The following is a 27,487-nucleotide window of genomic DNA, read 5'->3' on the forward strand; positions in this document are numbered from 1 at the left end:
CGTCGGGAGAGGGCCAACGTCAGGAGAGGGCCAGCGTCGGGAGAGGGCCAGCGTCGGGAGAGGGCCAGCGTCAGGAGAGGGCCAGCGTCAGGAGAGGGCCAGCGTCGGGAGAGGGCCAGCGTCAGGAGAGGGCCAGCGTCAGGAGAGGGCCAGCGTCAGGGGAAGGCCACTGTCTAGAGAGTCCTAGCGTCAGGAGGTCCAACGTCAGGAGGTCCAACGTCAGGAGGCAGCGTGTGGCAACGCTGACTGCTAATGCGTCCCAAATACTACGGCCGCTTTGGTACCAAGGTTGCTGGCACTGGCTCTCTTCTGGTCTGCGTTGGGAGGACTTGGGTGGTGGGGAGGGAGGGAGGGAAGTGGGGGAAGGTGGGTAGGAGAAGGGGAAAGAGGAGGAAGGGGTGGGGAAGAAGGGGAAGAGGAAGAGGAGGAAGGGGATGGGAAAGGGGAAGAGGAGGAAGGAGAGGAGAAGATGGAGAGGGCAGAGGGAGAAGGGAATGGGATAGGGAAGAAGGTGGGGAGGAAGAGCGAGGGGGAAGGAGTGGGGAGGAAAGGGAGAAGGAGAGAGGGAAGAATGGGGAGAGGAAGAAGAGGAAGAAAAGAGGGAAGAAGTGAGAATGAGAAGAAAAAACAACAACAAAAAACGGAAATGGAAAGATTGAAGAAACGGAATATTAGTGGAGAAAAAGAGAATAAAGAACAGAAAAAATGCGAGAAGAGAGAGAAGACGGAGCGAAGAGAAGAAATGAGAAGAGGCGAAGAAGAGGTGAGAGAGAACGGCAAATAATGAATAAAATGAAGGAAAAGAAGATAGAATAAGAGAAAGACAAAGAAAAGGAGAGAGAGAAGAAGAAAGAGAGAAAGAAAGAAAGAAAGAAAGAAAGAAAGAAGTGAGAGAGAGACAGCTGACACAACCGCCGAATAAGGTACTGGCTGCTGACGTCATGGAGAAGTAGCAGCTCGAAGGCCTCGCTCGTACTTGCATGCGAATGAGTGGGAGTGCGTGCATGTATGTGTGTGTATGTATGTATGTATGTATGTATGTATGTACACACGCTCGCTCACTCACTCACTCACTCACTCACTCACTCACTCACTCACTCACTCACTCACTCACTCTCACACACGCACACGCACGCACACACGCACATACATGCACGCACACTCGCCTCATCAAATGCACCGAGACACGTGTTAAATGGAGTGCGTCATGAACACTGGAGCAGAATCCGTTACGTCAGGCCCGCCCGTGCATTTTTTAAGAAGAGGAAACTATGATAAAAAAGGAGGAGAAGCAGAAGAAAAAAAAAGAAGAGGAATCTAATATTAAGTCCGTTATTTTTCTTGTTTCAGGAAGCTTGACAAATTATCTTTTGCTCTGATTATCTTGAAACGGTTTTTCGTTTTTTTTCGTGTTTCTTTTTTCTTTCTTCGCTTCGGGTTATTTAATTCTATATTAATTTCTTCGACTGTCGTGTTTTTTTTTTATATATTTTTTTTTTTTTTTTTGTTGTCGTTGTCGTCGTGTTCGTCCGCGCGCCATGACACGGAGGCCGATCGCGAGACCGTTACAGTATGACGGTAAAACCTCTTGCTCCAGAATCTATTCATGAATTCATGACGCCGCGGGGCCAATTAGAGAAGGGGGGGGGAAGGAGGGAGGGAAGGAGGGAGGAGGGAGGAGGGAGGAGACGGATGGAGGGGAGCGGGAGGAGGGAGGAGACGGATGGAGGGGGAGGAGAGGGGGAAAGGGTGGTGGGGGTGGGTCGGATGCGCAGTCATCTCCTGTTATTCTTTAAGGAAGCGTGAAGGGAGGAGGAGGAGCAGAAGGATGAGGGATGAGGGCGAGAGGAAGGAGGGAGGGAGGGAAGGTAAGGGAGAAGGAAGAATAAGAGAAGGTAGGAAGGAAGAGGGAGAAGAGAGGGAAGGAGATAAATGGCTGAGAGACAGGGCAAGCAGAGAAAGGAGATAGGCAAATAGGAGAGAGAGAGAGAGAGAGAGAGAGAGAGAGAGAGAGAGAGAGAGAGAGAGAGAGAGAGAGAGAGAGAGAGAGAGAGAGAGAGAGAGAGAGAGAGAAAGAAAGAAAGAGAAATAGAGAGCGAGCGAGCGCAGAATGGCCTCCTTATGTGTCATCCTTCCGGCCAAACGGAGTGCTTGAGGCTTGTTCCCGGATGTTGTTGCCTTCAAGACCCGCCTGGACGTTCAGCCTCGTTAACCGCCGTGAGGATATTCATGGACGGAAATAACGGAATGAGGGAATGGAACGGGGGATAGAAGAAAATGCGGGAAGAAAAACACTAAAAGAGAGAGAGACAGAGACAGACGACAAGACAGACAGACAGACAGACAGACAGACAGACAGACAGACAGACAGACAGACAGACAGACAGACAGACAGACAGACAGACAGACAGACAGACAAACGGACAGACACGGGAAGGAAGGGGGGCGTAGATATAAACAATCTGCAAGCCAAAGATAAGCAGAGTTGGGAAGGGGGTGGGGTAATTAAATCGATAGGGAGGATGGAGGATTAAGGTAAAGAGGGGGAGGGGGGCGTAGTTAAGTTGATAGGGGAGGGGATTAAGGTAAATGGAAGGTTGGGGGGGAGGGGGTTGCGGGTGTACCTAAATCAAGGAGGGCGAGGAGATTGTGGGTGGGGGAGGGGGGGGCGGGTGATTAGCGGGGTGGTGGGCAGGGAGGGGGAGGGGGAAGGGAAGGGAAATGAGGCTCGATCTGATTCGGTTCATTAAGCAGATTGCCTCCGTGCCGAGGCGATGGATCGTGGATTATTATTATCATCATTATTATTATTATTGTTATTATTCTTGTTATTGTTATTGTTATTATTATTATTGTTATTGTTGTTATTGTTATTATTATTATTGTTATTGTTATTGTTATTATTGTTATTATTGTTATTATTATTATTATTATTATTATTATTATTATTATTATTATTATTATTATTATTATTATTATTATTATTATCTCTTTCCTCTTTTCTTTGTTATCTTGAGTCACAATTCGTTTGTATGATTCGATGTCTTTCTTAGGTAATCGATCCCCCCTGTGAGTCTGGAAGCGAGATAATATAGAAGAGTTTTATAAGCAAGTCACCAGCAAAAGTCTTTTAAAGCGAAAGGGAATATTAACGCGGGAATACTCGTTTCATAAATCCTGCTTCTCGATTATCAGTATCTCGCCGAACGGGGTCAATTGCAACTTGATATTAACATAAGGTAAATGACCGGCCTTGCTTTCGATTCGCGGCCGCCTGTTCCGAGCTCAGAAATGGGCGGTGGGCGGTGGGCGTGAGAGCCGCAGGTTGGGTAGGCGAGAGGAGTGTAACATATGACATGGTATTAGTGTAGTGTATCGATGCCCGGCGTGTATAATTATGCTGGACTAGGCGGGTATTTTTGGAAGGGGTGGAAAGGTCAGGTGTTAGCGAGTCCGGGTCATGATTATGGTATTGATTTTGGTAGTTTAATTGCCTCGCTTTCTTTTTGTGGGGTGGGGGGGGGTGGGGGGGGGAGGGGGAGGGGGAGGGGGATGTGAAATGCCAACGGATGACACGACAGCGGTAGAGTGGGTTTGACTCCGCGCGCTTCGTCTCGAGATTCAGAGTATCCTCAGCGGAAATCTGTTTTATTTTTTATTTTTTTTTCTTATTCTTTGGCATTCTTGGCAACGAAGTTGTTTTTGAGAAGAAAATCTATGGCTTGGAAAGGAAACCGGATGAAAAAACGCCTCGAGCGAAGGGCTGCATGAGCGGTTCAGAGCGCGGGACGACCCCCCCCTCCCCCCTAGGGACGGCCAGAGGTGTGCATGACGCCCGCGACCGCTGGCCGGCGGGAGGGAGGGAGGGACGCCGACGAGGGAAGGGCGGGCGAGGCAGATTCCGGCCCTGGAACCCCGCGCCGACCGGACGCTTTGAGACATAACGGACGCATCCGGATTAAGCGAGGCTGCCGGATGATGGTTACCTGGGTCGGATCCCCCCCGCTACCTGTCCTATCTCCCGTGACCTAGTTACCGGGATGTGGTATTAGGGCATCGGGGGCGGGGCCCCGCTCTGGTCCTATCCTTGGGGGGGGATGGGGCGTATCTCGTGGATTTCACGTGTGGGTGACGGAAGCCGGGATGCTTGGATGACTCCGCCTTTTTTGGGGGTGGGGAGGGTTGATGGAGCGTTATTCTCTGTGGCGCTATTTCACGGTGTGGGTATGACGGATAATGCCGTGGATGGTGTGTGGATGACTCTGCCTAAGGGTAGGGGGGTGGGAGTGAGCGGTCCCTTGGAGCGTCATCCACTCCGGCGCTTAACTCCAGACTGAGTATACCGGTGAAAGTTGGTTGGAGGTACCTGTTGCCTTCAAGGATTATGTGGATCATCAGCAGTAGTGCTGTGAGTGTGGTGATGACATGTAGAAAGAGAACCTTAGGTGGGATAGTGGTAAACTCTGTATGGTGTGGTGACAGGTGAAGTCTAGTGTCGTGGCGATAGTGTGTAAGGTATGATAGTCCAATATGCTAGTGATGATGACTAGTGAAGTCTAGTTCTAGTGATAGGTGGTAGTGAAGTCTAGTTATGGTGATAGGTGATGGTGAAGTTTAGTTATGGTGATAGTGAAGTCTAGTTATAATGATAATGAAGAGTCTAGTGGCGATGGTGAAGCTGTGATGCAGACGAAGAAACAGCAGTGGCGTCGGGGGAGGCGAGAGGGAGAGGAACGAAGGTGCGAGTCTGCGGTCGGGGTTGCGGTCTGCAACAGCATCGCGCAAGATGTTTTGAAGTCTTCGTGTTAGATGTTTGATGTGGTGTATGAAGAATTTGGGACAAGTAGTGTGTGTCTTCATTGGTTTTCGAAGAATGTTGCGAGTGAGGGGATGTAGCCAGTGGAAACCAATGGCGAGTTTCTCTTTGAGTGTGTAAGACGCAGGGTTTGTGACGTAACTTTGCAATGGGAATAGATGAGGAAGTTAACTAGCGATGTCAGTAGAGAGAGATCCTGGCGTGAAACCTGTTTAGTAGTTTAGACATCACTGACGGAACTACTAATGACGCTTATTATGCTAATCATACCGTAGAATGAAGAGAGTGCAATTAGTGGAGACCGAACAGCCGGTATAGAAATGTAAGAATGATGATAGGTAATATGACTTCAATCAGAATCGTTTAGGAGCCGCGACACTCCTCTAACACGAAGGGTGGGTGGGGGGGGGGTACGACAGCTGGAAGGAGGCACTTAGGCCACGTAATGACGCGGGTGATGATAGCTCCGGAGTCCCTCTTAAGGCGCTGATGGAGATGAGAAGCGAGATGGAGGAGAGAGAAAGTCGAAAGGATAACAGACACTCACGTTGGAGTGGGTTGGGGAGGGTGGAGGGAAGGGGGGAGAGGGTGGGAGAGGGGAGAGGAGAACCACGTGGGACGGTTGCTTGCGCGGCGGCCGGCGGTGGTCGCGTGGACGAGGGTTTGCGGCCGGAGATCATGTTAATGGCTTGTTTGCTGACCTAAAGGGAGGAGAGTGTGAGGGAAGGATGGGGAGGAGGTTGGGGGAAGGGAGGGATGGAGGAAGGTGTGGGGGGGGGGATTAGCCATATGCCCAGGGGCTAGTTTGGGCCCCCGGTGAAAATGGGGTTTGTACACAGGAAGGTATTTCGGGCTCGACTATTAGGGTCGAGAGGGTTGTTAAGGTGATTGGGGTCGTTTCAGTGGGTTGGAGGACTTTTCCCGAGTAATTGGTGGGTTGAGTGGTTGATGGAGTTGAGTAGTTGATGGAGTAGTGGTCGGTAATCATGTGAATGGTGATTGAGATAGCGAGTCGTGCATAAGCAGTTGGAATTAAACATGTTTTTCGACTGTGTGTTGTTTTGCTTGTTGTGTGTATGTGAGGGTGTGGGGAGGTATGATATAATATTAGTTGCTGCGGTGTAGTAGATAGGAAAATATGATTAGTATAGCATATCGCATTGATAGCGTTGATTCCCAAAATTGACTTACCCTCAGTATTGTAAGAGCTATAACAAGATCAAAACCTGAACCCTGGCTGTGACATAAGCATGGGACTGCTCACAACGGTGTCCTGCCAAGTAGCACAAGGTAACAAACAACCGTAATTTCCTCCGTTTGAGGACGATTCGAGAGGGAGGGAGTGAGCGTGGCGTGTCCGCTCGCCTGGGACACGACGGAGCATAAACAGGAAGGTTTATATGAGAGAGCCACGTTTTTAAGCCGAGTGTGAGGCACATCTCCCGACTGTGATCACGGGAGCGTTAACTGGCGGCAGGTCCGCGTGACGAGGCCCTTTGAAGGTGCTCGCTCGTGTGCGTGGAAGGCCTAGCATCCTTCGGGAGGCCTGGCGCATTGTGACAGTCACCCAGATTTTGTGGGCGTGGGGGCGGACGTGCGTGCTGCTCACTGTATAATTGGCCATATTTTATGACTCATATTTGCTCAGGCATTGAGGAAAGAAAACGGTTGAAATTATTGGAAATTTTCAGAATAGTCGTATGTTTGAGAATTTTCTCTGACAATACAATTGATTGCTTGTCAAGCCCTTCTGGTTAGAGGATCCCTAGGCCTATTCTCTGCACGAGTGCGCGCGCGCACACGCACAAATATGGTGTATATATATTTATATACATATATATTTATTATATTATATATGTTTACTATCAATATATTTATTTATTTACACACACACACACACACACACACACACACACACACACACAGCTGTTTCTATGCTGATAGTATAGTCGCCTGACAAGTACGATAGGCGGTGCGTGTGAGTGTGTGTGTGTGTGTGTCTCTGTGTATAGATAAACAAATATATTGATAGTAAACATATATAATATAATAAATATATATATATATATATATATATATATATATATATATATATATATATATATATATATATATATAATATATATATATATATATATATTAATATATATAATATAATATTATATATTATATATATATAATATATATAATATATGTATATATATATATATATATATATATATATATATATTTATATAGATATGTGTGTGTGTGCATTTTTTGCCTTTCATATAACTCGGCGAGCCACACGGCTGCTGTCGGCCTCCGTATCAAGTGCGGCAGTTGATCCGGTTTCGTGATCGTGTGACGAGAAGCCCAACGAGCGACCTGATCCTCGTCCTTATTGGATGAAATGCGTCGATGCGAACCCGAGAAGAAGATCCGCGCGTGGGTCGTAACGTGGTCGTAACGTGGTGTTGCCCCCTGGAAAGAGGAAAAGAGAAAATGCTGTTGGGTTTTGGGGTATTTCTGTGCGAGTTTGCAGTGAAATGGAAGCTGCTGCCGAAATCTTAGTGTGAAGAACCAGATGAGATGAAGAGTTAAACGTGTCGATATTTGTGTGAATTACCAAACGAGAAGGAGAAAGGCGCCGCGAGTATTTCGGTGTGAATTTCCAAATGGAGTTTAGTAACGGAGTCTCCACCCTTTCTGTTTTGAAATATGTTAGGGATGATGTTGATGCTGTTATGATGATGCTGGATGTGATGATGATGATGATGTTGCGACAGATCACGGGATGAAGAGGGAGCCACGTGCAGCCTCTGCCGGGCGCTCGGGAGGGGATGATGCCCGCCAGGTGTGGCAGCGCACTTGGTGGGCATCAGCTGATCTCTCTTTTTGTGCTGTAGCTTCCTGTTCTTTGCTTTGCTTTGTGGGACTTTTAGGTGCAGATTATGTATTTTAATAGTAGAATCTCGCCCAAACACACATACAAGCACACGCAAACGCAAACACACACATGCACAAGCACACATACACACAAACACTCACTCACTCACTCACTCACTCACTCACTCACTCACTCACTCACTCACTCACTCACTCACCACTCACAACCACACACTCTATAGCTTACTCCACTCTTCCTTCACCACGATGTAGCACCACATCATTACTCTCACGCCGTCATCTCTCTCACCTTCTACGCAGCTCTCGATTCTATCTCACACTGCATCTGACACGCACGTGTTTACGATGTCCTTCCCCCGACCGCCAGTAGTGGCATAGTTTGCAGAGCAGTGACACGATGCAAGGGGGACACAGCCCGCCCTCTGTGGTTACGTATCGTACGACGGCCGGGTTTGCTTGCTTGGCCGCTGCGTTCCGCGAGATAAACAAAAAAATACGTGCATGCGTTATCGCGACTCTTCGGTGAGCAGACTTCGCTGGGTTTTATGTGTACAGATAATCCGCTTGCGTGTTTATTCGGGTAAATACTGATCCGTGGGGCGTGATGTGGGCCGAGGGACGGAGGTGTGAGTACGTGAGAACGGGAGGTTGGTTCTCTCGTCTCCTCGTGTCCACGCAGCTGTGAAGACCAGCGTGTTGTGACCAGTGGCCCCCTTCTCTCTCTCTCGCCCCTTCTCCTTTTCCTCCCCTTGTCTGTTCTTTTTTCCCCTCTTCTTGCCCGTTCTCTCTCTCTTCTCTCCCTTTGACTTTTTTCCTCCTCTCGCTCCTCTCTTTCATCCTCCCCGATTCTTCTTCTTCTTCTTTTTTTTTTTTCTTCTTCTTCTTCTTCTTCTTCTTCTTCTTCTCTCTTCTTCCTTCTTCTTCTTCTCTCTCTCTCCTCTCCTCCTCCCTCCTCCCCCTCACCCTGTTACTCCCTTGTACTTCTCCTTTCCTCTTCTTCTCCTTCCTTCCTTTCCACCCCTGTTTGACTCCTTCCCTCTCCCTTCCCCTCCTCCTTGTACCTGTGACTTTATGTTGCAATGAGGGGACGGGAGGAGTGCAATGATGGCAGAACGGTAGGAAGATTCATTAGAAAGTGCGAGATTAGGTAGAGGTAGGTCGATGGATAGATAGGTAGGTGGATAGATAGGTAGGTAGATAGATAGAAATACGTTGGGAGATATAATTTGTGTGTGTGTGTGTGTGTGTGTGTGTGTGTGTGTGTGTGTGTGTGTGTCTGTCTGTCTGTCTGTCTGTCTTTCTTTCTTTCTTTCTTTCTTTCTGTGTGTACCAGTAAATGTGTAACGGATTGATTGCAGCGGTTGCGTAACGCACGGCGCTTTGCAGCGTTACGTGTGGCGAAAACCTTGGCTTGGGGAGGGCGTGGTTGGTCGGTCCAAGTTCCATTTGTTATTTTTATGGGATCGAGGAGAAAGGAGGAGGGAGGAGAGGAAAAGATAAGGGAGGGCGATGGAAAGGGGAGTGAGGAAGAGGGGGGGAAAAGGAAGGGAGGAGGAGGAAAAGCAATGAAAGAAGGGAGGAAGAGGAAGAATTTGAGGAGAAAGGAAGGGGAGAAGGAGTATGAAGAGGCGGAGAAGGAAGGAAGGAAGGGAATAATAATAATAATAATAATAATAATAATAATAATAATAATAATAATAATAATAAGGGGAAGGAGAAGGAGAAGGAGAAGAGAGGGAGAGGGAGAGGGAGAGGGAGAGGGAGAGGGAGAGGGAGAGGGAGAAGGGGATGGGGAAGGGGATGGGGAAGGGCAGCGGAGGCGGTATTTCTATTATTTGTTTTTTTTATAGCAAGTGATTAGCATTTCCTTCGTGTCTGCCCGCATGTTACGCCTCTAACGGGACAGCCACTCTACACTAGCGTCTAAAGAGGTGTGTTCCTTCTCTCTTATCTCCTTCCTCTTCATCGTCCTTCTCTCTTATCTCCTTCTTTCGCTTCCATCCTCCTCCCGTCCCTTTGCCATGGCTTCTTCGTCCTCCTTTCTCTTCTTTCCTTTTTCGTCTCCTTCTTTCTCATCTCCTTCCCTCCCATCTCCTTCCCCCTTTCCTCTCCTTCCCCTCCCATCTCCTTCCCTCCCATCTCCTCCCCTCTCATCACCTTGCTTCTCTCCCCTTTCTCCCCACCTCCTTCCCTCATTTTCCCAGGCTCCTTCGTCCTCCATTGTTCCTGGTCGTCGCTCAGCTGCGCGCGGCGCCTCCCTCGCACGTCTTGCCAGAAGTTCCTTCTTGCCTCTCTCCTTGCCTCCTCTTGGCGCCCTTGCCTCCTCTTGGCGCCCTTGCCTCCTCTTGCCTCTCTCCTTGCCTCATCTTGGCAGCCCTTGACTCACTTGCCTCTCTCCTTGCCTCTATGGCGACCCTTACATCCTCTGGCGCCCTTGGCTCCTCTTGCCTCTCTCTTGCTCCTTGCGCCTTGCCTCCTTTTGCCTCTACTACATTGACTCTCTTGGAGCCCTTTCCTCTATTGGCGCCCTTGCCTCCTTTTTGCTCTCATCCTTTCCTCCTCTTGCGCCCTTGCTCCTCTTGCCTCTCTCTTGCCTCCTCTTGGCCCTTGCCTCCTCTTGCCTCTCTCCTGCCTCCTCTTGCCTCTCTCCTTGCCTCCTGCTTGGCGCCCTTGCCTCTCTTGCCTCCTTCCTTGCCTCCTCTTGCCTCTCTCCTTGCCTCCTCTTGGCGCCCTTGCCTCCTCTTGCCTCTCTCCTTGCCTCCTCTTGGCGCCCTTGCCTCCTCTTGGCCGCGACGTCAGACCGCCACACTAAGGGGAGGATTTACTTGAAAGCAAAAACAGAGAGATAAATAAATGTGTAGATAGATAGATAGATAGATAGATAGATAAACAAATCAGATAGATAAATAAATGAATAGATAGATAGATAGATAGAGAAAAACAGGTAGATAAATAAACGAATAGATAGGTAGATATATTGATAGAAACAGAGAGATAAGTAAATGAATAGATAAATAGATAAATGAATAAATGAGTAGATAGATAAATAGATAAAAGGCAAATTGAATGGCATTGTCTCGGTGCCGACGACGCGTTGAAGTCTCGAAGGCTCACGAAGTCGCCTCAATCAGAGTGTGAAGCGACTTGCGTCTCGACGGGAAAGCAGATCGACTCGTGAGGAGGGACGTTTGCGTGCGCGGAGCTCCTGCGCTTGCGAGTTAACGGTTCGGATCGAGGAAAAAGTAAATTCTTTTGGAGGTTTATCTTGAGATCTGGGTTAGTTTGATTTTTTTTTTTCATCATCATTATTATTGTTGTTGTTATTGTTATTGCTATTGTTATTGTTATTGTTATTGTTATTATTATTATTATTATTATTATTATTATTGTTATTGCTATTGTTATTATTACTATTATTATTATTTTATTATTATTATTATTATTATTATTATTATTTTGACTGGGTGTTTAGAGAATATTCGCAATGAACCCGCGGCTCCAGCTCGGTCTTCCGCCCGACTCGGACCCAGTCACCCAGCTCGCATACCCATTCTGACCCACATATACCCACGGCGGGAGGTGGTGCTCGTGGAGAATGCTTGATGTTAGGTGACAGCCACACTTACGTTGCCTTCCTTCAGATTTAACTAGTTGTGCGAACGCTTTTGGTTCCCCTTTTCTTACGCTTAGTTTATTGTGGGTTTTCTTAACCTTATTTTTATTATTTTTTTTTAAGGCGGTTTTCGCTCAACGCACTCGCCATTATTTGTTTTTACTCTGATTTTGGTGTTTTTGGATGGTTTTCCGTAAACGCATTTAAATGTGTTTCTTACGTTGATTTAATTGCATGTGGGATGATTTTCACTTCACGCAGTCAGCCTTTTTTTTTGTCTTATTCCGTTGTATATAAGGTTGTTTTTCGCTTAGCGCACTCGGTCCCTTTTTCTTGGCCTCATTTCATGGCATTTTAGAAGGTTTTCGCTAACAGGCAAGACCACCGTCGCTCCCTCACGCAGTTCCGAGGGTCAGAGGTTCCCAGACGCAGACTCGCCAGGTCATATGCCATGGGAAAGAGCGGGCGAGCGACGGCGGGGGGGGGCGTGCTGCGTGACCTTCTCCCCCTCCTATTCCCTTGTGCTGCCTGACCTCTCCCCTCCCTTCTCCCCCTCCTCACTCCCTCCTTCCCTCCCTACCTCCCTCCTCCCTCCTCCCTCATGCTACGTGACCTCCCCCCCTCCCTCCTCCCTCATGCTACGTGACCTCCCCCCTCCCTCCCCGTGCAGTCTGACCTCTCCCCCCCCTAACGCCCCCCGGCCGTGAGGGAATGTCTTGTCTGCGAGGCGTTTGAGCGTCGCCGCCGCCAGAGGGCCAGTGGGTCGCCCAGGGGGGGGGTAGTCGTTCCCTGACGCGCGCGCGCTCTCTCCTACGCCTTTTCGTCTCGTGTTGCGCGATTCCCGGGAAGACATAGTCACTGTGGGAAGGGGGAGGGGAAGGGGAGGGAGGAATCCATATTTTCATTATTTTATTTTATTTATTTTAAGGGAGAGGTGGTATCGGCTTCCTTATGGTTCCGGAGTTGGTTTTAAAAAAAAAGTGAGATGTAAAGCGTCTTTTAAGGTCATGCTGTTATCATCCAGTGTGTTGGAGCTGCTGAGGTCGTTATTAATCGTGGCTCCGGTCAGTATAGATTTCATTGTTGATTTCCAGGCTCTCTCTCTCTCTCTCTCTCTCTCTCTCTCTCTCTCTCTCTCTCTCTCTCTCTCTCTCTCTCTCTCTCTCTCTCTCCCTCCCTCCCCTCTCTCTCTCCCTCCCTCCCTCCCTCCCTCCTCCCTCCCTCCCTCCCTCCCTCCCTCCCTCCCTCCCTCCCTCCCTCCCTCCCTCCCTCCCTCCCCCATTCACCTCCTCTCCCACCCTCCCTGTCCCACCCGACCTCCCCCCGACCTCCCCGCCCTGCACGAGCGTCTGGAAGCCTCCAACGTCGCGAGGCTGCCGAGGAGGCTGTGCGGAACCTGCGGAACCCTCGATACACCGATTCGAAAACTGTGTCTGAAGGAAAAAGAAACCTGAAACCTGTTATTGATCGACAGAGGATGGCGTTCGACGGCGTTAGGAGCGGGTGAAAGCGAAAAGAGAGGGAGAGGGGAAGAGGGAGGGAAAGAGAAAGAGGGTGAGGGAGGGATAGGGTGAGGGAGGGAGGGAGAGGGTGAGGGAGGGAGGGATAGGATGATGAGGGAGAGAGAGAGAGAGAGAGAGAGAGAGAGAGAGAGAGAGAGAGAGAGAGAGAGAGAGAGAGAGAGAGAGAGAGATAGAGAGAGAGATAGAGAGAGAGAGATAGAGAGAGAGAGATAGAGAGAGAGAGATAAGAGAGAGAGATAGAGAGAGAGAGGAGAGTAGAGAGAGAAGGAGAGAGAGAAGAGAGAGAGAGAGAGAGAGAGAGAGAGAAGAGAGAGAGAGAGAGAGAGAGAGAGAGAGAGAGAGAGAAGAAAGAAAAAAGAATGAGACCTGTTAATTATCTCCTCAGATCAACCGTTACACAGATGCTGAGAGTTGAATTCGCTGAAGTCAAAAGTCACTTTTCTGGTCGATAAATACATGATTAATTTTGAAAATGGGGCGTGTCTCGTGGCCTGGTTTTTCTTATTTATGCACACATACACACGCCTTCTCTCTCTCTCTCTCTCTCTATCTATCTATCCATCTATCTATTTATTTACCTATCTATCTATCTCTCCCCCCTTTTGCCTCTTCCTTTGTCTTCCAATTTTTCCCTCTCTCCCCTCCCCCTCTATCCCTCACTTTTTCCTCCTCCCTCTCCTTCCCTCTCCCCTTTCCCTTCCCCCTCTTCCCCTCTCCCTCTACCTCTACCTCCCTCTCCCCTTTCCCTTCTCCCTCTTCCCTTCTCCCTTTACCTCCCTCTCCCTCTCCCTCTTCCTCTTCCTCTCCTTTTACCTCCGTCTCCCTCTCCCTCTCCCTCTCCCTCTTCCTCTCCCTCTCCTTTTACCTCCGTCTCCCTCTCCCTCTCCCTTTACCCCCTACATCTTCCTCCATATCCAATGCACAGCTTGATTGATTGATGTATGCGCGTAACTGTGCGTGTTAGAGCGAAGAGCGAAGACGCCTTTCTTCGCTTATTACGTGTTCCGAGCGGCCGGCTGAGACCCAACGGCGGGACGTCGTTATCTCGTTTGTTCTTCAGCTGCTAATGCTTGTGTTCCGCGTTCTTCTTGTTCTTTGTTCTGCGCTCGGTTCATCCGCGCGGCAAAGCCATCTGCTTTTTTTTTTTTTTTTTTTTTTTTTTTTTTTTTTTGAGTGTGGGGGGGAGCGTGGGGAGGGGGGTCTTTTTTTATTTGTTAATTTTAGTTCTCTTGTCACAGTTATACCGGGGGGCATGGGGGGGGGGAGGTTGTTCTCCGTGAAGTGTAACTTGATTTTTTCGGTCTGTGTTATGGGTGCCTTGCCTGGTCTTGGCTTCTGAGGGGGATTCGGGAGAGGTAGATAGAGATAGATAGGTAGATAGGTAGGTAGAGAGAGAGAGAGAGAGAGAGAGAGAGAGAGAGAGAGAGAGAGAGAGAGAGAGAGAGAGAGAGAGAGAGAGAGAGAGAGAGAGAGAGAGAAAGAGCAAGAGCAAGGAAGGAAGGAGGGAAGGACAGAAACGCCCTCGAGACCACCACGCTACGTCTCGAGCGACTGGCGACTCCCCCTCGAGACCAAGAGCGCGAGGGCATCCAAGCAAGGAAGGGCCTCCGAGTGCCTGTTACATACCTTTCAGGAAACCAGCGGTAGGCGCTGCTCTGGGAGAGGGTTTTGACGGATCGCGTGTGGTGGCTGGGGAATGTGGTTGATATGGTGTGTGTGTGGATTGGTGATCGTGAGTGATCGGGACGGAGTGCGGCGTCCAGGAGTGACCGGGGATCCCGTCATGGGGAGATGGCGATGGCGGAGGAGGAGTGGGCGGCGGCGGTAGAGGCCACAAACAAGGTAATTATGGGAGAAGCGCTGCGGAGGGTGACGCGGGGGAGCAGGGAGAGGGGGAGGAGGGATAGGAGGAGGAGGAGGGAGGGAGGGAGAGGGGTAGGAGGAGGAAGAGGAGGGAGGGGAGAGGGGTAGGAGGAGGAAGAGGAGGGAGGGGAGAGGGGTAGGAGGAGGAAGAGGAGGGAGGGGAGAGGAGTAGGAGGAGGAGGAGGAGGAGGAGGAGGAGGAGGAGAGGCAAGTCATGCTAGGATTTGGGGATGTGAGAACCGCCTGCGTATCTCCGTTATGGCGTCTTCATCGGGACCTATAGGCACGCGGAAGGAATCCCATTTTCCCCCCCCGTCACTTCGAACGCAAACTTTTTTTTTTTCCTTCCCCCGTCACATCAAAGGCGAACCTCTTACTCCCGTCACACTGAGCTCGGACCGTTAGCGAAACCCGTCAATTTGGCAAAAATCGACAAGGGGAAAAGTTCATGGTCGCGTCTCGGGGTCGGCTTCGGCAGGCCTCGTTTGTGACTCCTGACCCACCTACCTGGCCGGTCAGCTGGCTCCTCTCCAACACTGCACAGCTGCGACACGAGAGAAGACTGCACGGAGAAACAGAAACGAGTTGGCGTCTTTGGAGGGGGAGTAAGGGGGTCGCTCAGAATTTGGAAAAGTAATTAGATAAATAGAAATTTGACTCTGAATGAAAGGAAGTTGGGGATAAACTAGGTAGGCCTGTAATTATCGAAGAGACCGATTAAGATACATTTGCGAGGATGAGGCTTGCGATTCTAGTACGAAAAGAAGAAGAAAAGCGACGAAAAGGAGACACAAGTTCTATTTCGACGCGAGAAAGGAAAATGCGAGAAAGGTACAGTGTCCCGCCCACCATCCATCTTGCTGAGGCCGTAACAGGATCTTGCGTGATATCAGTGTGAATTCGCCCCACGGAATGCTGACCTTAGGCATAAAACTTCGTGGCTTCTTGGAAAGTTTGAGTGTGTCGGAGTGTAGTTTTGTGTACATTTATTATTATTATTATTATTATTATTATTATTATTATTATTATTATTATTATTATTATATTTTTTGGGGGTGGGGTAGTTCGGAGACGTACGATTTGTGTTATTAAGTCGTTTAAATGTTTTCAGTACGGTGCAGAATTTGGAATGGTGGTATGGTATCAGATTAAAATTTTTTTTCCATAATGGGCACGTGTAGGTGGCGTGATCTTTCACACTTACTCATTCGTATTTATTTTGTGTAGAATTTGATTGATATCGCTGGCTAGTATGATAACCTCATTCTATACAGCATGGTATACCCGCCAATGCTACTTTCACTTGACAGATTTTGGAAACACTTAGTTAATGGGATGTTCGGTTTAATTTTTTCCCCTTGATGTAGCGATAGCGAGATGTGTTATTTTTTTCTCGAGATTTCGTGCCTAGAGGAACATGGTGTCCTGTGTATACCCTTTGCGAGGTTGGATCATCGAGTCGAAATTGCGCCAACGAGACCTACCACAAACAGGGCGACCTGAACACTTGGTAGAACAGATCACTGGTGGACGCCAGGTGACTCCGCAGCCTCAAAGGTCTTCCCCCCCAAGCGGCACTCTTGTTTGACCTTCCCCCCCGGCTCCCTCCCCCTCCCGACGCTCACTCATGCATCCGTAACCCCGCATGACCGAGCCCGAGCGAGCGAGGCAGCAGGGCGCGGCGTGCATGACGATCCGGATGTCGGGATCGGGGAGTCGCTGGTTTCGCCTGTTCATCATGACGGCGCTTGTGCATGTGCAGGAAAGTATCGGATTATGAGTGATGGATCTCTTTTCTTCTCTTTTTTATGTAGGGAATTTTGTGGGTGATGTGACGTTTGCTGGGGTGAAACGATGAAAAGGTGGTTTCCCCTCAACTATGCCTTTGGGCGCATCAAGGGATAGACTAGATGGATAGAAGGTAGATTTCTCCGATTTCTTATAATCAGCGGATTTATGATCGTTATCGCGAACGGCGCTTCTTCGATCGCGCTCGTAAACCCCCCTGCCTAAGGCTTGTGTTGTAACTGGTACATCGCGCGTAACAGTGAGTCATGAGCGCCGTGGGCAGTGCTTCGCTCGCCGTCGGGCCGCGTCTTGAGGTTTGCGCCGCGGGAGCCGAGGAGCAGAGCCAAGATTTACGAGGACACCGGAGGATACCCTGGGGGCGTGAAAGTGCTGCGAGTGTGCAACATACGGTACAGCCGCGGTGGTGTCGGTGCAGCGTGACCTTGCACTCCCGGCAACACCCTCCTCATTTTATATATATATAAAAAAGATCGTGCAGTATTCGACCCTTTTCGGTGCGTGAGAAGTGGATCCGCGCTTTGTTGTGGAAGCCGACGGGGACGGATCTTGCTCTTACGGGCGGCCGGAGTTCCTTCGGGAATGCGGGCGTGGGGGGGGGAGGGGGGGGGCGCCTCGTGTCTGGAGGAACAGTCACCGCCGTCTCCCACGCGGTCAGTGTCACCGGCAGAGGCCCTCCGTGAGCCGCGCTGCTCTTGACCCGCCGGAATTCCCTGTGATTGCATGCGCTGCGGTTTCTCTTATGGCGGCCCTCTTTCCCTCCGAACTACGTGCTCCAGCGGGGCCAGTGCTGCGCTGCGGTAATCTTAGACGAAAAAGAGTACTTGCAAAACTACGTTTGTCAAGGATACGGTACTGGCGGGCTTGGTGCTGGGGCTCCATTACCTGTCATATTCGCATTTTATGGTGTCTGAAATCCAGCGAGGGAAAGCGAGGGCCGCGCGGCAATTGTACAAAATTACATTGCATTGGGAGGAGTCGGGCGTGGTGATTTTGGCGAAACTGCCTGCGTGATAAGAGTGGATTTGGGATAAAAACCTAACTGCATTTCCTCTCGTTTCAGGGCTCGGACCCCCGGCTGCAAACATGTCGCGGGAAGCTGCAGAACCGCCGCTCCAAGCTCAACCAGGAGATCAACAAGGAGCTCATGCTAAGGGCCGGCGCCGAGAACCTCTACAAGTAAGTACTCCATTTGTGGTTTTATGTTTTCTCTTTATTCAATTGGTTTTCCATTTTCTTTTTATTCTTATTGAATCTCGGCTGTTTGCTTATGGGTCAGACAAACATATACGTGATCCTTTAAGCTTATAGAATTAATTATAAGGATATTGGATCGCGATCACTTCACACTAGGCTTATTATACCAAGGAGTTTGACAGCTTGAGCAGACGTTTCGCATCACCGCTCGAAGCCGCAGCATCGTAATCTTCGAGACAAAGTGAACCCATACATGCCTCCTAAGAGCGCACATGAGCAATTCTCCTCATTTGCATAGGCTTTCCTTCTCCTTAACGCGCCATAAGAGGTGTTTTCATTTGCATTTCAACTCATGCCTTATTGATATTCCTCGTCGGCGCTGTATTTGGCGCGTTTCGAGTGCGGGTTCGTACCTTTGCCGTCGCTCTGGTATCGGCGTGCCTCTCAAGGATATGGTTTTATTTTTGTTTTTGTTTTTATCTTTTTTTATCCCACCGCATATGGAAAAATTCGGACAAGGATAGCATTGTTTTGCGCCATGTTTTTTTTTCTTTCTTTTTTTGATCAGCAGCCTTGTTTTTTTTTTTTTTTTTTTTGTTTTTTTTTTCTAAAGTAACATTAGTTTTTTTTATATAATTATAAGAATGAGGTGAGCAGGGTATTTAGGGAGAGCGTCCGCGTCGACGGCCGGTCACGTGGGCTGCGGGGGGGGCTGCGAAAGAGGTGCGGGGGGGGGGGGGCATACGCCTAGGGGTGCGCGCGAGAGAGGGCCCCTTGCGGTCTTTCTGAGGGGGGGGGGGGAAGCGTCGCCTGCTGTAGGTGGCTTGTAATACGGTTGGGGAGAGGAAGGAGGAGGGAAGGTGGGAAGAAAGGAAAGGGAGGGAGGGATGAAAGGAGGGAGGGAGGAAGGAAGGAAGGAAGGAAGGAAGGAAGGGATGGAGGGAGGGAGGGAGGGAGGGAGGAAGGAAGGAAGGAAGGAAGGAAGGAAGGAAGGAAGGAAGGAAGGAAGGAAGGAGGGAGGAAATCGTAGCAGAGGGACTCGCTTCGTTGAGATATGGAATTTGATTTTTTTTTTCTCTCTCTCTTTCGTTCTTTTGATCGTTTCTCATCGCTGGGCGAAACATTGGCTTCTGCCCCCCCCCCCCCTCTCTCTCTCTCTCTCTCTCTCTCTCTCTCTCTCTCTCTCTCTCTCTCTCTCTCTCTCTCTCTCTCTCTCATTCACTCTCCCTTTCCCTCTCACCCTCTCCCTCTCCCTCTCCCTCTCCCTCTCCCTCTCCCTCTCCCTCCCTCCCTCCTACCTCCCTCCATCTCCCTCCCTCCCTCCTCCCTCCCTCCATCTCCCTCCCTCCCTCCAGCATCTCGCCGCCAGCTCTCAGGTAGTCACTCGTTGTCCTTGCCGAGAGTCGAGTGTTTTTGCGAGATGAAGCTTCTCGTCGGGGGGGGAGGTAGAGGGGGTGAGGTTGGGGGGTGAAGGGGATAGGCGTAAGATTGAGGGTAGGGGGTAGGGGATAAGGGATAGGGGATGAGATATAGGGTGTAGGCATGGGGTAGGGGAGAGGAGGGGGGGAAGGAGTGAGGGGGGGGGAGGGGGGAGGGGGAAGGGAGGAGGAGGGGGGAAGGGAGGAGGAGGGGGGAAGGGAGGAGGAGGGGGGAAGGGAGGAGGAGGGGGGAAGGGAGGAGGAGGGGGGAAGGAGGGACAAGGAGGAGAGAAAGAGGAGTGAGGTTGTGTTGCGGATACTTCGCGAACACCGTTTTTTTCTTCTCTCTCCTCCTCCTCCTCCTCCTCGCTGCGATTTACATAAGTTTGGAAACTTGGGACTAGAAAGGCGCGGGAGATTTTCGAGGCGGAGAACGGAAAAGGAGGCGGACGGTGGGGTGAGGTGGGGGGGGGAGGGGGCAGGTTGGGGGTTGTTTGTGTGAGTGTTTTTTTATGTTATGTATTGTTTATCATATATATTTTTTTGTAGTGTTAGTGTTATTATCGTCTTCCTCTTCATCATATTATCGTCATCGTCATCGTCATCATCATCATCTCATCAGCAGCAGCAGCAGCAGCAGCAGCAGCATCATAATTATCATCATCATTTTCTTCATTGGCATCACCGCAATCACCATCAATTGTCAATCATCACTGGCATTGTCACTGTTAGTGGTAATTGTTTTTGTCGTTAGCACTATATATTATTTTCGTTGCTGTTATTGTTGTTTTATTATTATTATTATTGTTATTGTTATTATTATTATTGTTATTATTATTGTTATTGTTGCTGTCATTATTATTATTAATATTAATATTGATTATTGATTATATTCTATTATATTCACTCTTAAATCATTAGCAGTATGTTAGATTGCCAAAAGATATAATTTGCCTGTCCTGTTGATTGATCAGATGGTGTGTGGTTCACTGATATGTATGTGACACCGACTTACGTGTCACTCTGCGAAGGAAAGTGTCATGTACTGACAAAGTTCACTTTCTAGGCGAGCATTGAAGTCCCCCCCCCCCCACACACACACACGCACTAGGTGGGGGGGGGTGAGGGGGGTCGCGCTTCATGATGTCATACATGTCATTTTCTTGACTTTCAGAGAAAGACAAAATGGTTATCGTTTTTTTTTTTATGTACTTAACTTTCCAACGTGTCTTTTGTGCGTGTGCGTGCGCGTGCGTGCGTGCGAGCATGCGTATAGGTTTGTGTATGCGTTTGTGTAAGGGTATGTAGGTGTGGGTATACGCGTGTGTGTGTATAGTTGTGTGTAGGTGTGCGTATACTTATGTGTACGTGTGTATACTTTATGTGCGTGTGTGTGCGTGTGTATACTTTATGTGCGTGTGTGTGTGTGTGTATACTTTATGTGCGTGTGTGTGCGTGTGTTATACTTGAATGTACGTGCGTGGCGCGGGTTCCACTTTCCCGCCACGGCCGCCAAGCGCGCCGGGTCTGCGCTGCCCCGAGTGAACCTGGAGTTGCCGCCGGACCGATTTCCGTCCGGATGAGCAAGCAGAGGGTTACGCTCTCATTTATCCGGATTTTTCGTTGGGATAGTTCGTTAGGACCGTGTTTGGGTTTCTGCATTATCGGTATTGGTGTTATTAGTTATTTGTGTTTTTTTTTCTTGTTTTGTTATTATCTCTTTTCATATATATACATATATATATGTGTGTGTGTGTGTGTGTTTGTGTGTGTTTGTGTGTGTGTGTGTGTGTGTGTGTGTGGTGTGTGTGGTGTGTGTGTGTGTGTGTATGTGTGTATATGTTATGTATCTATTTGTATAAACAAACATATAACAAACTAACAAATAACAAATATATATATATATATATATATATATATATGATATATATATATATTTTTATATTTATATTTATTATATATATTATATAATTTATATTTTTATATCAGTATGTTGTATTGTAGTAGTATCAGTATATTTTATTTTATTACTTATATTGTTATATATATGTATATTTAGTATAGTTACTATGTTATGATATTATCATAGTATTCGCATATATTATTTAGGTCAGTTTATATCGAATATCTGGTTATTATGTGATGCGTATAGCAGAAGAGTCTGAATGATGGCGATGACTTGGAGTCGAGCGGTATTTATGGGGAGAGAAGTTGAAACTGTAAATGAAATGCAAGTTGGTGAGTATATTGGTGGAGTGGGATGGGGGGGAAAGAGTGGGTAGGAGAGTGAGAAAGGGAAGGAGATAGGTATGGGAGGAAGAGAATATGAGAGTGGAGGTATGGTAGGGTTGTATCAAGCACAACACACTCACACACACGGAACACAATATGGATATGGATTATATAATAGTAATATCATTGTATATGATAGTTTATTATCATGATGTTTTTTTTTTTTTTTTTTTTTTTTGTTTTTTTATTGTTGTAATATTTCGTATTGTTTTGTAGTGTATCATGTATTTTTTTATTTTTTACTTTATTGTTCACTTGTTTTTTTCTAGTATCAGTTATTGTTATGCGTGCTCTTATGGGTTATATCCGCTCGTTATTTGTTTAGGTCGTTTATTCGAATATCCTTGCGTTTTTGTGCATGGCGTTTAGGCAGAAGAGTCCCCCCTGCAATGGCATGGCGATGACTTGGAGTCGAGCCCGGGTTTTGCGGGCGGGAGAAGCGTTGAAACTGCTAAATGCCAAATGCCACAGTTGGGTGGAGTCCCTTGGTGGGGGTGGGGGGTGGGGGGGAAAGAGCTTGGGTAGGGGGAGGAGGGAGAAGAGGGAAGGGGAGGAGTGGGTGGAGGGTGGGGGAGGAAGGAGAAGAGGGAAGGGGAGGAGTAGGTGGAGGGTGGGGGAGGAAGGAGAAGGAGGGTGGGGGAGGAGGGAGGCGGGTTGGGTAGGGGTTCGTAGGTCAGTCAAGGCCAGGCGCCTCTCCACAGTCACGGAACCCTTGGATTGTGGCCACTGTGCAGCTGCAACCGGCAACATGACACTGTTTGAGGGTTCTGGGAGTGTATCATGATGGCTCTTTGTCCCATGCCCTGTTTTCATTTTTTTTCCTCGTGTTTTTTATATGTTGGAAATCATTCTGGTATTATTTTGATGGTGGCGATGTAGTTTTTTTTATATTGTTGTTACTGTTGATGGGGTGTTATTGCAGTTGTTGATTTTGTTTTTGTTGCAGTTACTGTTGGTGGTGGTGGCCTTATTGGTGTTGTTATGATCACGACTACGGTTTATTCTTGTTTAACTATGGATACAGTTAGCATTTATTTCTGTTTAATGTTTACAGGGATTTTTTTAGAGGTAATTTACATAGGTATTCGCATGAGAGGCTCGCTGGTCAGCCCGTCGGTCTCCCTATCGCTGGCTGTGAAACCCTTAACGAGGCGAGCAACAAGGGCGATCTTCCGCCACAAAATGGGCACTTATGAGCTTTATTGCTTCGTTAGCGAGAAGGCCCCGTGGGTTTGGCCTCTTGGATCCGCCCCCCCCCCTTCTCCGGCAGCAAGTCGTATGTGCATAACGGTGCGCTGTGTACTGTGCTTACGAGTAGAACTGCACGGAGGAACTGTAGGTGTTGCCGGAGCCGCGAGGAGGGAAAACTGGCGCATTGAATGAAGCTTTTTGAATTGCGAATACGATCTGTAAGGAGGAGAGGCTGGCGTATGCAAAATGAAGTATTCTTTTATGTTACAGTTATAATATATTGCTGTTGTATTTAGTTATTATTATATTTATTATTGTTTGTTTGTTTTTGCATTACGAATACGTCTGCAAGTAAGCTTTATTACAATGACACCCGCAAGTAGGGAGGGCTAGTGTATAGGATGAATTTTTTTTGTATTACAATTCCACCTCCATAGCCTTTCAGTGACGGAGAGGATGCACTGAGACGAAGCTGTTCTATCCGTCCGTCCCCATGGATAGCCGACGAGGTTCCTTGGGCCATGTGAGCCCGTCTCCCTCGCTTGGGAAAGAGGGGAAGTCCCCGGCGCTGGGTCCTTCGCGCCCGTTAGCGTGGCTTCCTGCCCCGCCCGCCTCGGCCACGCACCGCCCCGGGCTAACGGCTCCTCCCGAAGGCGTCTTCTGTGTCCCCTTTTCGGCTGCTGGGTGGGGGGTGGGGTGAGGGGTCGGTATGGCGAGTGCGCGGCCGAAAATGGGGTTGGGATTTTTGAGTTGGGATGTCTTGATCTTTTTTCTTTTTAGTCTGTTTTGTTTTTCTTGTATTAGGTCGAGTTTTTTTTTCTTGTATGAAGTTGATTTTTTTTTTCAATATTTTTTTTTTTGTACTATTTACGTTATTTCATTTTAGTGTTCATTCAGGTTGTTTTATTTTTCTTGTCTTACTGATCAGTGGAAAGGCGGGAAACCAGCGAAAATTCAGCCCATGAATTTTGACTTCGGTTTTCGCTCGTGGTGCAAGACTCGGTTCAGTGGCTCGGCGGCAGAGCAGAATCCCGACTTATTCGAGGTTGTTTGTTGTTGTTTTTTCCTTCTCGTATTCTTGGAAATCCGTTTGCTTTCTAATCACGACGAGCGCTTTGGGATATCTTATTCAGCACGGCCAAGAAAGTCTCACTTACCCGGTTAAGAAGTGTTGTGAATGTTTTTTTTTTTTTATCCCGTCTTGTCATGGAGAGGCACTGTGCTTGGATTCTGACCCCGCGTGCGTCTGCTTTTCGACGAGGGAGGTTAGAGAATCGTCTTCTCCGGCTGCCTTTGAGCGAGGACCACCCTTTATCAGGCCCTGGAGGATGTGTTGGGCAGGGAAGGGAGGCAGGAGGAGGGAGGGAGGGGGAGGGAAAGGGAAAGGGAGAGAGGGAGGGAGTGAAGGAGGAAGGGAGGGAGAGGGAAGGGGGAGGGAGGGAGAGGGAAGGGGGGGGAGGGAGAAAGGGAGGAAGGGAGGGAGAGAGGAAGGAAGAAGGAAGGCAGAAGACGGAGGGAGGGATTAAGGGAGGCAGGAAAAGGAGGAAGGAGGAAGGCAAGCAGAAGAAGGATGGATAAAGAGGGGAGGAGGCAGAAGACGGAGAGAGGGAAGGAGGGAGGGAGGGAGGGTAAGGCGGTGGTAACGTGGACAAGGGGAGCGTGCTGGTGGCAGATTTAAGTGGGCAGAGGTGGTTGGCCGTGATGCGTTGCTCTGGCAGTGATGTAGTGCGGCGGCAGAGGGCCTCACGTAGCGGGATAACCACAAATTGTTCAGGTTTCGCCAAGGGTGTGTGGAGGGCCTGAAGGTTGCTCGCGCCATGGGACCCCGTCTCCTCAGAGGCGGTCGCAGGAGTCTGAAGGTGGCGCAGGGACTCGAGCTCGCGACGGGGGTTCGTGCCTGAAGGACCGAGGATGCAAGCACAGGCGGGGGGGGGGGGATCTGCTTGTATTTTTGTTTGTGTTTTTCCTTTTTTTTCGTTAGTTTGCATTGATGTTGGTGTTCGCGTGGGCGTAGAAGGAATCGGCGATGACCTACGCGAAGTTTGCGGATGATTTAGGCTACCTCGGAGGATTAGTCTGGGTGTTCTAATAATCCCCTGATCAAGGACTTCGCCGGGAGGAGAAACAGGTATCATTTTTTAAATATTTTTTGTAAAGGGACATGGCGGACGAAGCGGCGACGAGGGCTGGCACAGAAGGAAGGAAAAAAACGGATTATCTATTAATCGGAGAGAAGGATCTAATGTTTAAGTGCAGAAACGACCTCGAGGATGATAAGAGATGCTTGTATGAAACGAGCGCACGCACACACAGACACACACACACACAGAAACACACACACACACACACACACACACACACACACACACACACACACACACACACACACACACACACACACACACACACACACACACACACACACACACAAGGAACTTCTGTAGGTCCTAAGTTCGTGGGAGGCTGCTTCCTTTCCCGAGTCCTGTCCTCCCTCCGGACCCCTCGCAGGCGCCAAGGACCCCGCGCACAGGGGCTTTGGCGACGCGTTCCCTTCCTGATTATCGGCGGACGAAGGGTTTATGTAAGGAGGGCGTGTCTTGTCGGTTTTTTTATCGGCTCGTGGACGTCTTGCGGGGCGCCTACTCGAGCCACTTTAATGGCCTTGGGATGAGCGGACAACCTGTTTATGATGCGGACTAAGGTGGGAGGGGAAAAAATTAATAATGGCACGTGCTTATCATCAGAAATGAAGTTTCGTTTTGGATTTCAGTCTTGTCTGGAGCGCTACGGAGAGGGAAGATGGCGGAAGATGTATAGGTATATATTTAATTCGTAACGACGCTAGGGAGTCGCATATAGACCCGGTCATTAGACGCGAATGTCCGACGTGAGCCGCCATTGTGCGTCCGCTTTCCCCTCCGTCAGAGAATCGGAGTCGGTCGCCTGTCGCAAGCAGAGGCGAGCGCACCGGGGAGAGCGGCGGCCGGCCATATTTTCCCAGGACTTAGAGCCATTAATGCAGGCCGTTTTTATGCGCGTCGAGGAGAAAGTGGAATTTCCGCGGATTTTCTCCGAAGTCCCGAGTGCTGATAGAGATGTAAACGGTCGTTTAGGGAAGTAAATGGCTTGGTTTTCTTCCGGCAAGTGAAACGGAATTGTACGGTCGTTAGGTATTCCATGGTTAAGACGCGCATTCGGTCGGGTGTCTCAATGCAGGACGAGTTATCCGTTGTGTCGTCACGCGCGTGGCATTTCCTATTCCTCTCTTTACTCGTCTCTTCCGTCTCCCTCTTTCTCTAATATCCTCCTCTCTAATCCTCTCTTTCCTCCCTTCTTTTACCTTTATTTCTTCTCTTCCCTTCCTCTTTCTTTCCGTCCTTTCTCTTTCCTCACTCCCTTCCCCGATCCTTTCCATTTTCCCCTTCTTCCTTCCTCCTCCTCCTCCTCCTTCCTCCTCCTTCTTCCTTCTTCCTCCTCCTTCTTCTTCTTCCTTCCTTCTTCTTCTTCTTCTTCTTCTTTCTTCTTCTTCTTCTCCTCCTTCCTTCTTCTCCTCCTCCTCCTCCTCCTCCCCTCCCCTCCCCCCCCCCCCGTCAAAAAATTCCCAGTAGTGCAGTAGGATATTCCTCGTGCGGTCTAAGTAACGGCGGACAAACGTCATTATTGTTGTTACTGCGTTGCGGCGACTGAACGACAGCGCGACGGGCGAGTGATGTTGAGGGATATGTGTGCCGTTTCCCAGGCGTTCTGTTAACGGGACGAGATGCTCACTTGCCGCTGTTATTGTACAGTTATTTTGGGATTTTTTTTTTACCGTAGGTGTGTAGTTCTAGGGGCTTGTGGGCTTGAAGTCTTTTATCATCACGTAGACCTACATCTTCAACAAGCAAATAAACACGATCATTGGTCTGCAAACAACCAAACAGACAAACATAAACAAGCACGAACACACAATCGTTGACAATACTAACAAAGACGGACAAACAAACAAATCCAAATCAACTCAAACGCAAATCGTACTTGAACGAATAAAAACAAAAACAAAAACACCAAAGAACGCACGGGTTAGAGTAACGAGGTCGGGAGGGCCTGCGCGCGCGTGGGATGGAGCCGCGATGGAAGACGTGGCGGAAGTCCAGCCTGCGATGGCCCGATGTGCCGATAGCGCCGCGGACTGACCCGATGGAGCGGCCGATAAGGAGGCGCACAATGGCGGAGGGAAGCGGAGGTGAGACGGAGGTATCTCGCGGGCGGCGGCGGAGGAGGAGGAGGGGGGGGAGGGAGGGGAGGGGAGGGAGGAGAGGGGAGGAAGGAGAGGGGGAGAGGGAGGAAGGGGAGAGGAGGAGAGGAGAGGAGAGAGGAGAGGAGGAGGAGAGGTAGAGAGGAGGAGAGGAGGAGGAGGAGGAGAGGAGAGGAGGAGGAGAGGAGAGGAGAGGAGAGGAGAGGAGAGAGAGGAGAGGAGAGGAGAGGAGAGGAGGAGAGAGAGGAGAGGAGAGGAGAGGAGGAGGAGAGGAGGAGGAGAGGAGGAGGAGAGGAGGAGGAGAGGAGGAGGAGGAGGAGGAGGAGGAGGAGGAGGAGGAGGGGGGATGCCTCCGCCGCTCGAGAACGGGGTTTGGGCTCGATTTTTGGACTGGCTGTTTGTTTCTTTGTTTATGTCTTTCTCTTTTTTCTTTCTTTCTTTTTTTCTTTCGTTCTCTTTCTTTCTTTCCTTCTTTCTTTTTTTCTTTTTTTCTTTCGTTCTCTTTCGCTCTCTTTCTTTCTTTTTCTTTTTTCTTAATTATGGTTTAGGATTGCTTTGACGAGTAGAGGACTGTTGATATGAGTTCGTAATAGATCGTTTAACTTCTTTGTTTATGTGAAAAGGTTTAGAAAAAAAAGATAG

At 49.0% G+C, this 27,487-nt stretch overlaps 1 protein-coding gene across 2 annotated transcripts in view; it reads left to right on the forward strand.

The window, feature by feature from the left end:
• LOC119568290 (rhophilin-2-A-like) overlaps positions 1–27,487 on the forward strand; it is a 75,427-nt gene that overhangs the window by 30,629 nt on the left and 17,311 nt on the right. For both annotated transcript variants that reach the window (XM_037916751.1, XM_037916757.1), the window contains one exon: positions 17,574–17,689. In XM_037916751.1, the coding sequence (XP_037772679.1) occupies positions 17,574–17,689 (116 nt within the window). The remainder of the gene's footprint in view (positions 1–17,573; positions 17,690–27,487) is intronic.

This window comes from Penaeus monodon, chromosome 4 (genome assembly GCF_015228065.2).
Source record: "Penaeus monodon isolate SGIC_2016 chromosome 4, NSTDA_Pmon_1, whole genome shotgun sequence".
NCBI lineage: Eukaryota > Metazoa > Arthropoda > Malacostraca > Decapoda > Penaeidae > Penaeus > Penaeus monodon.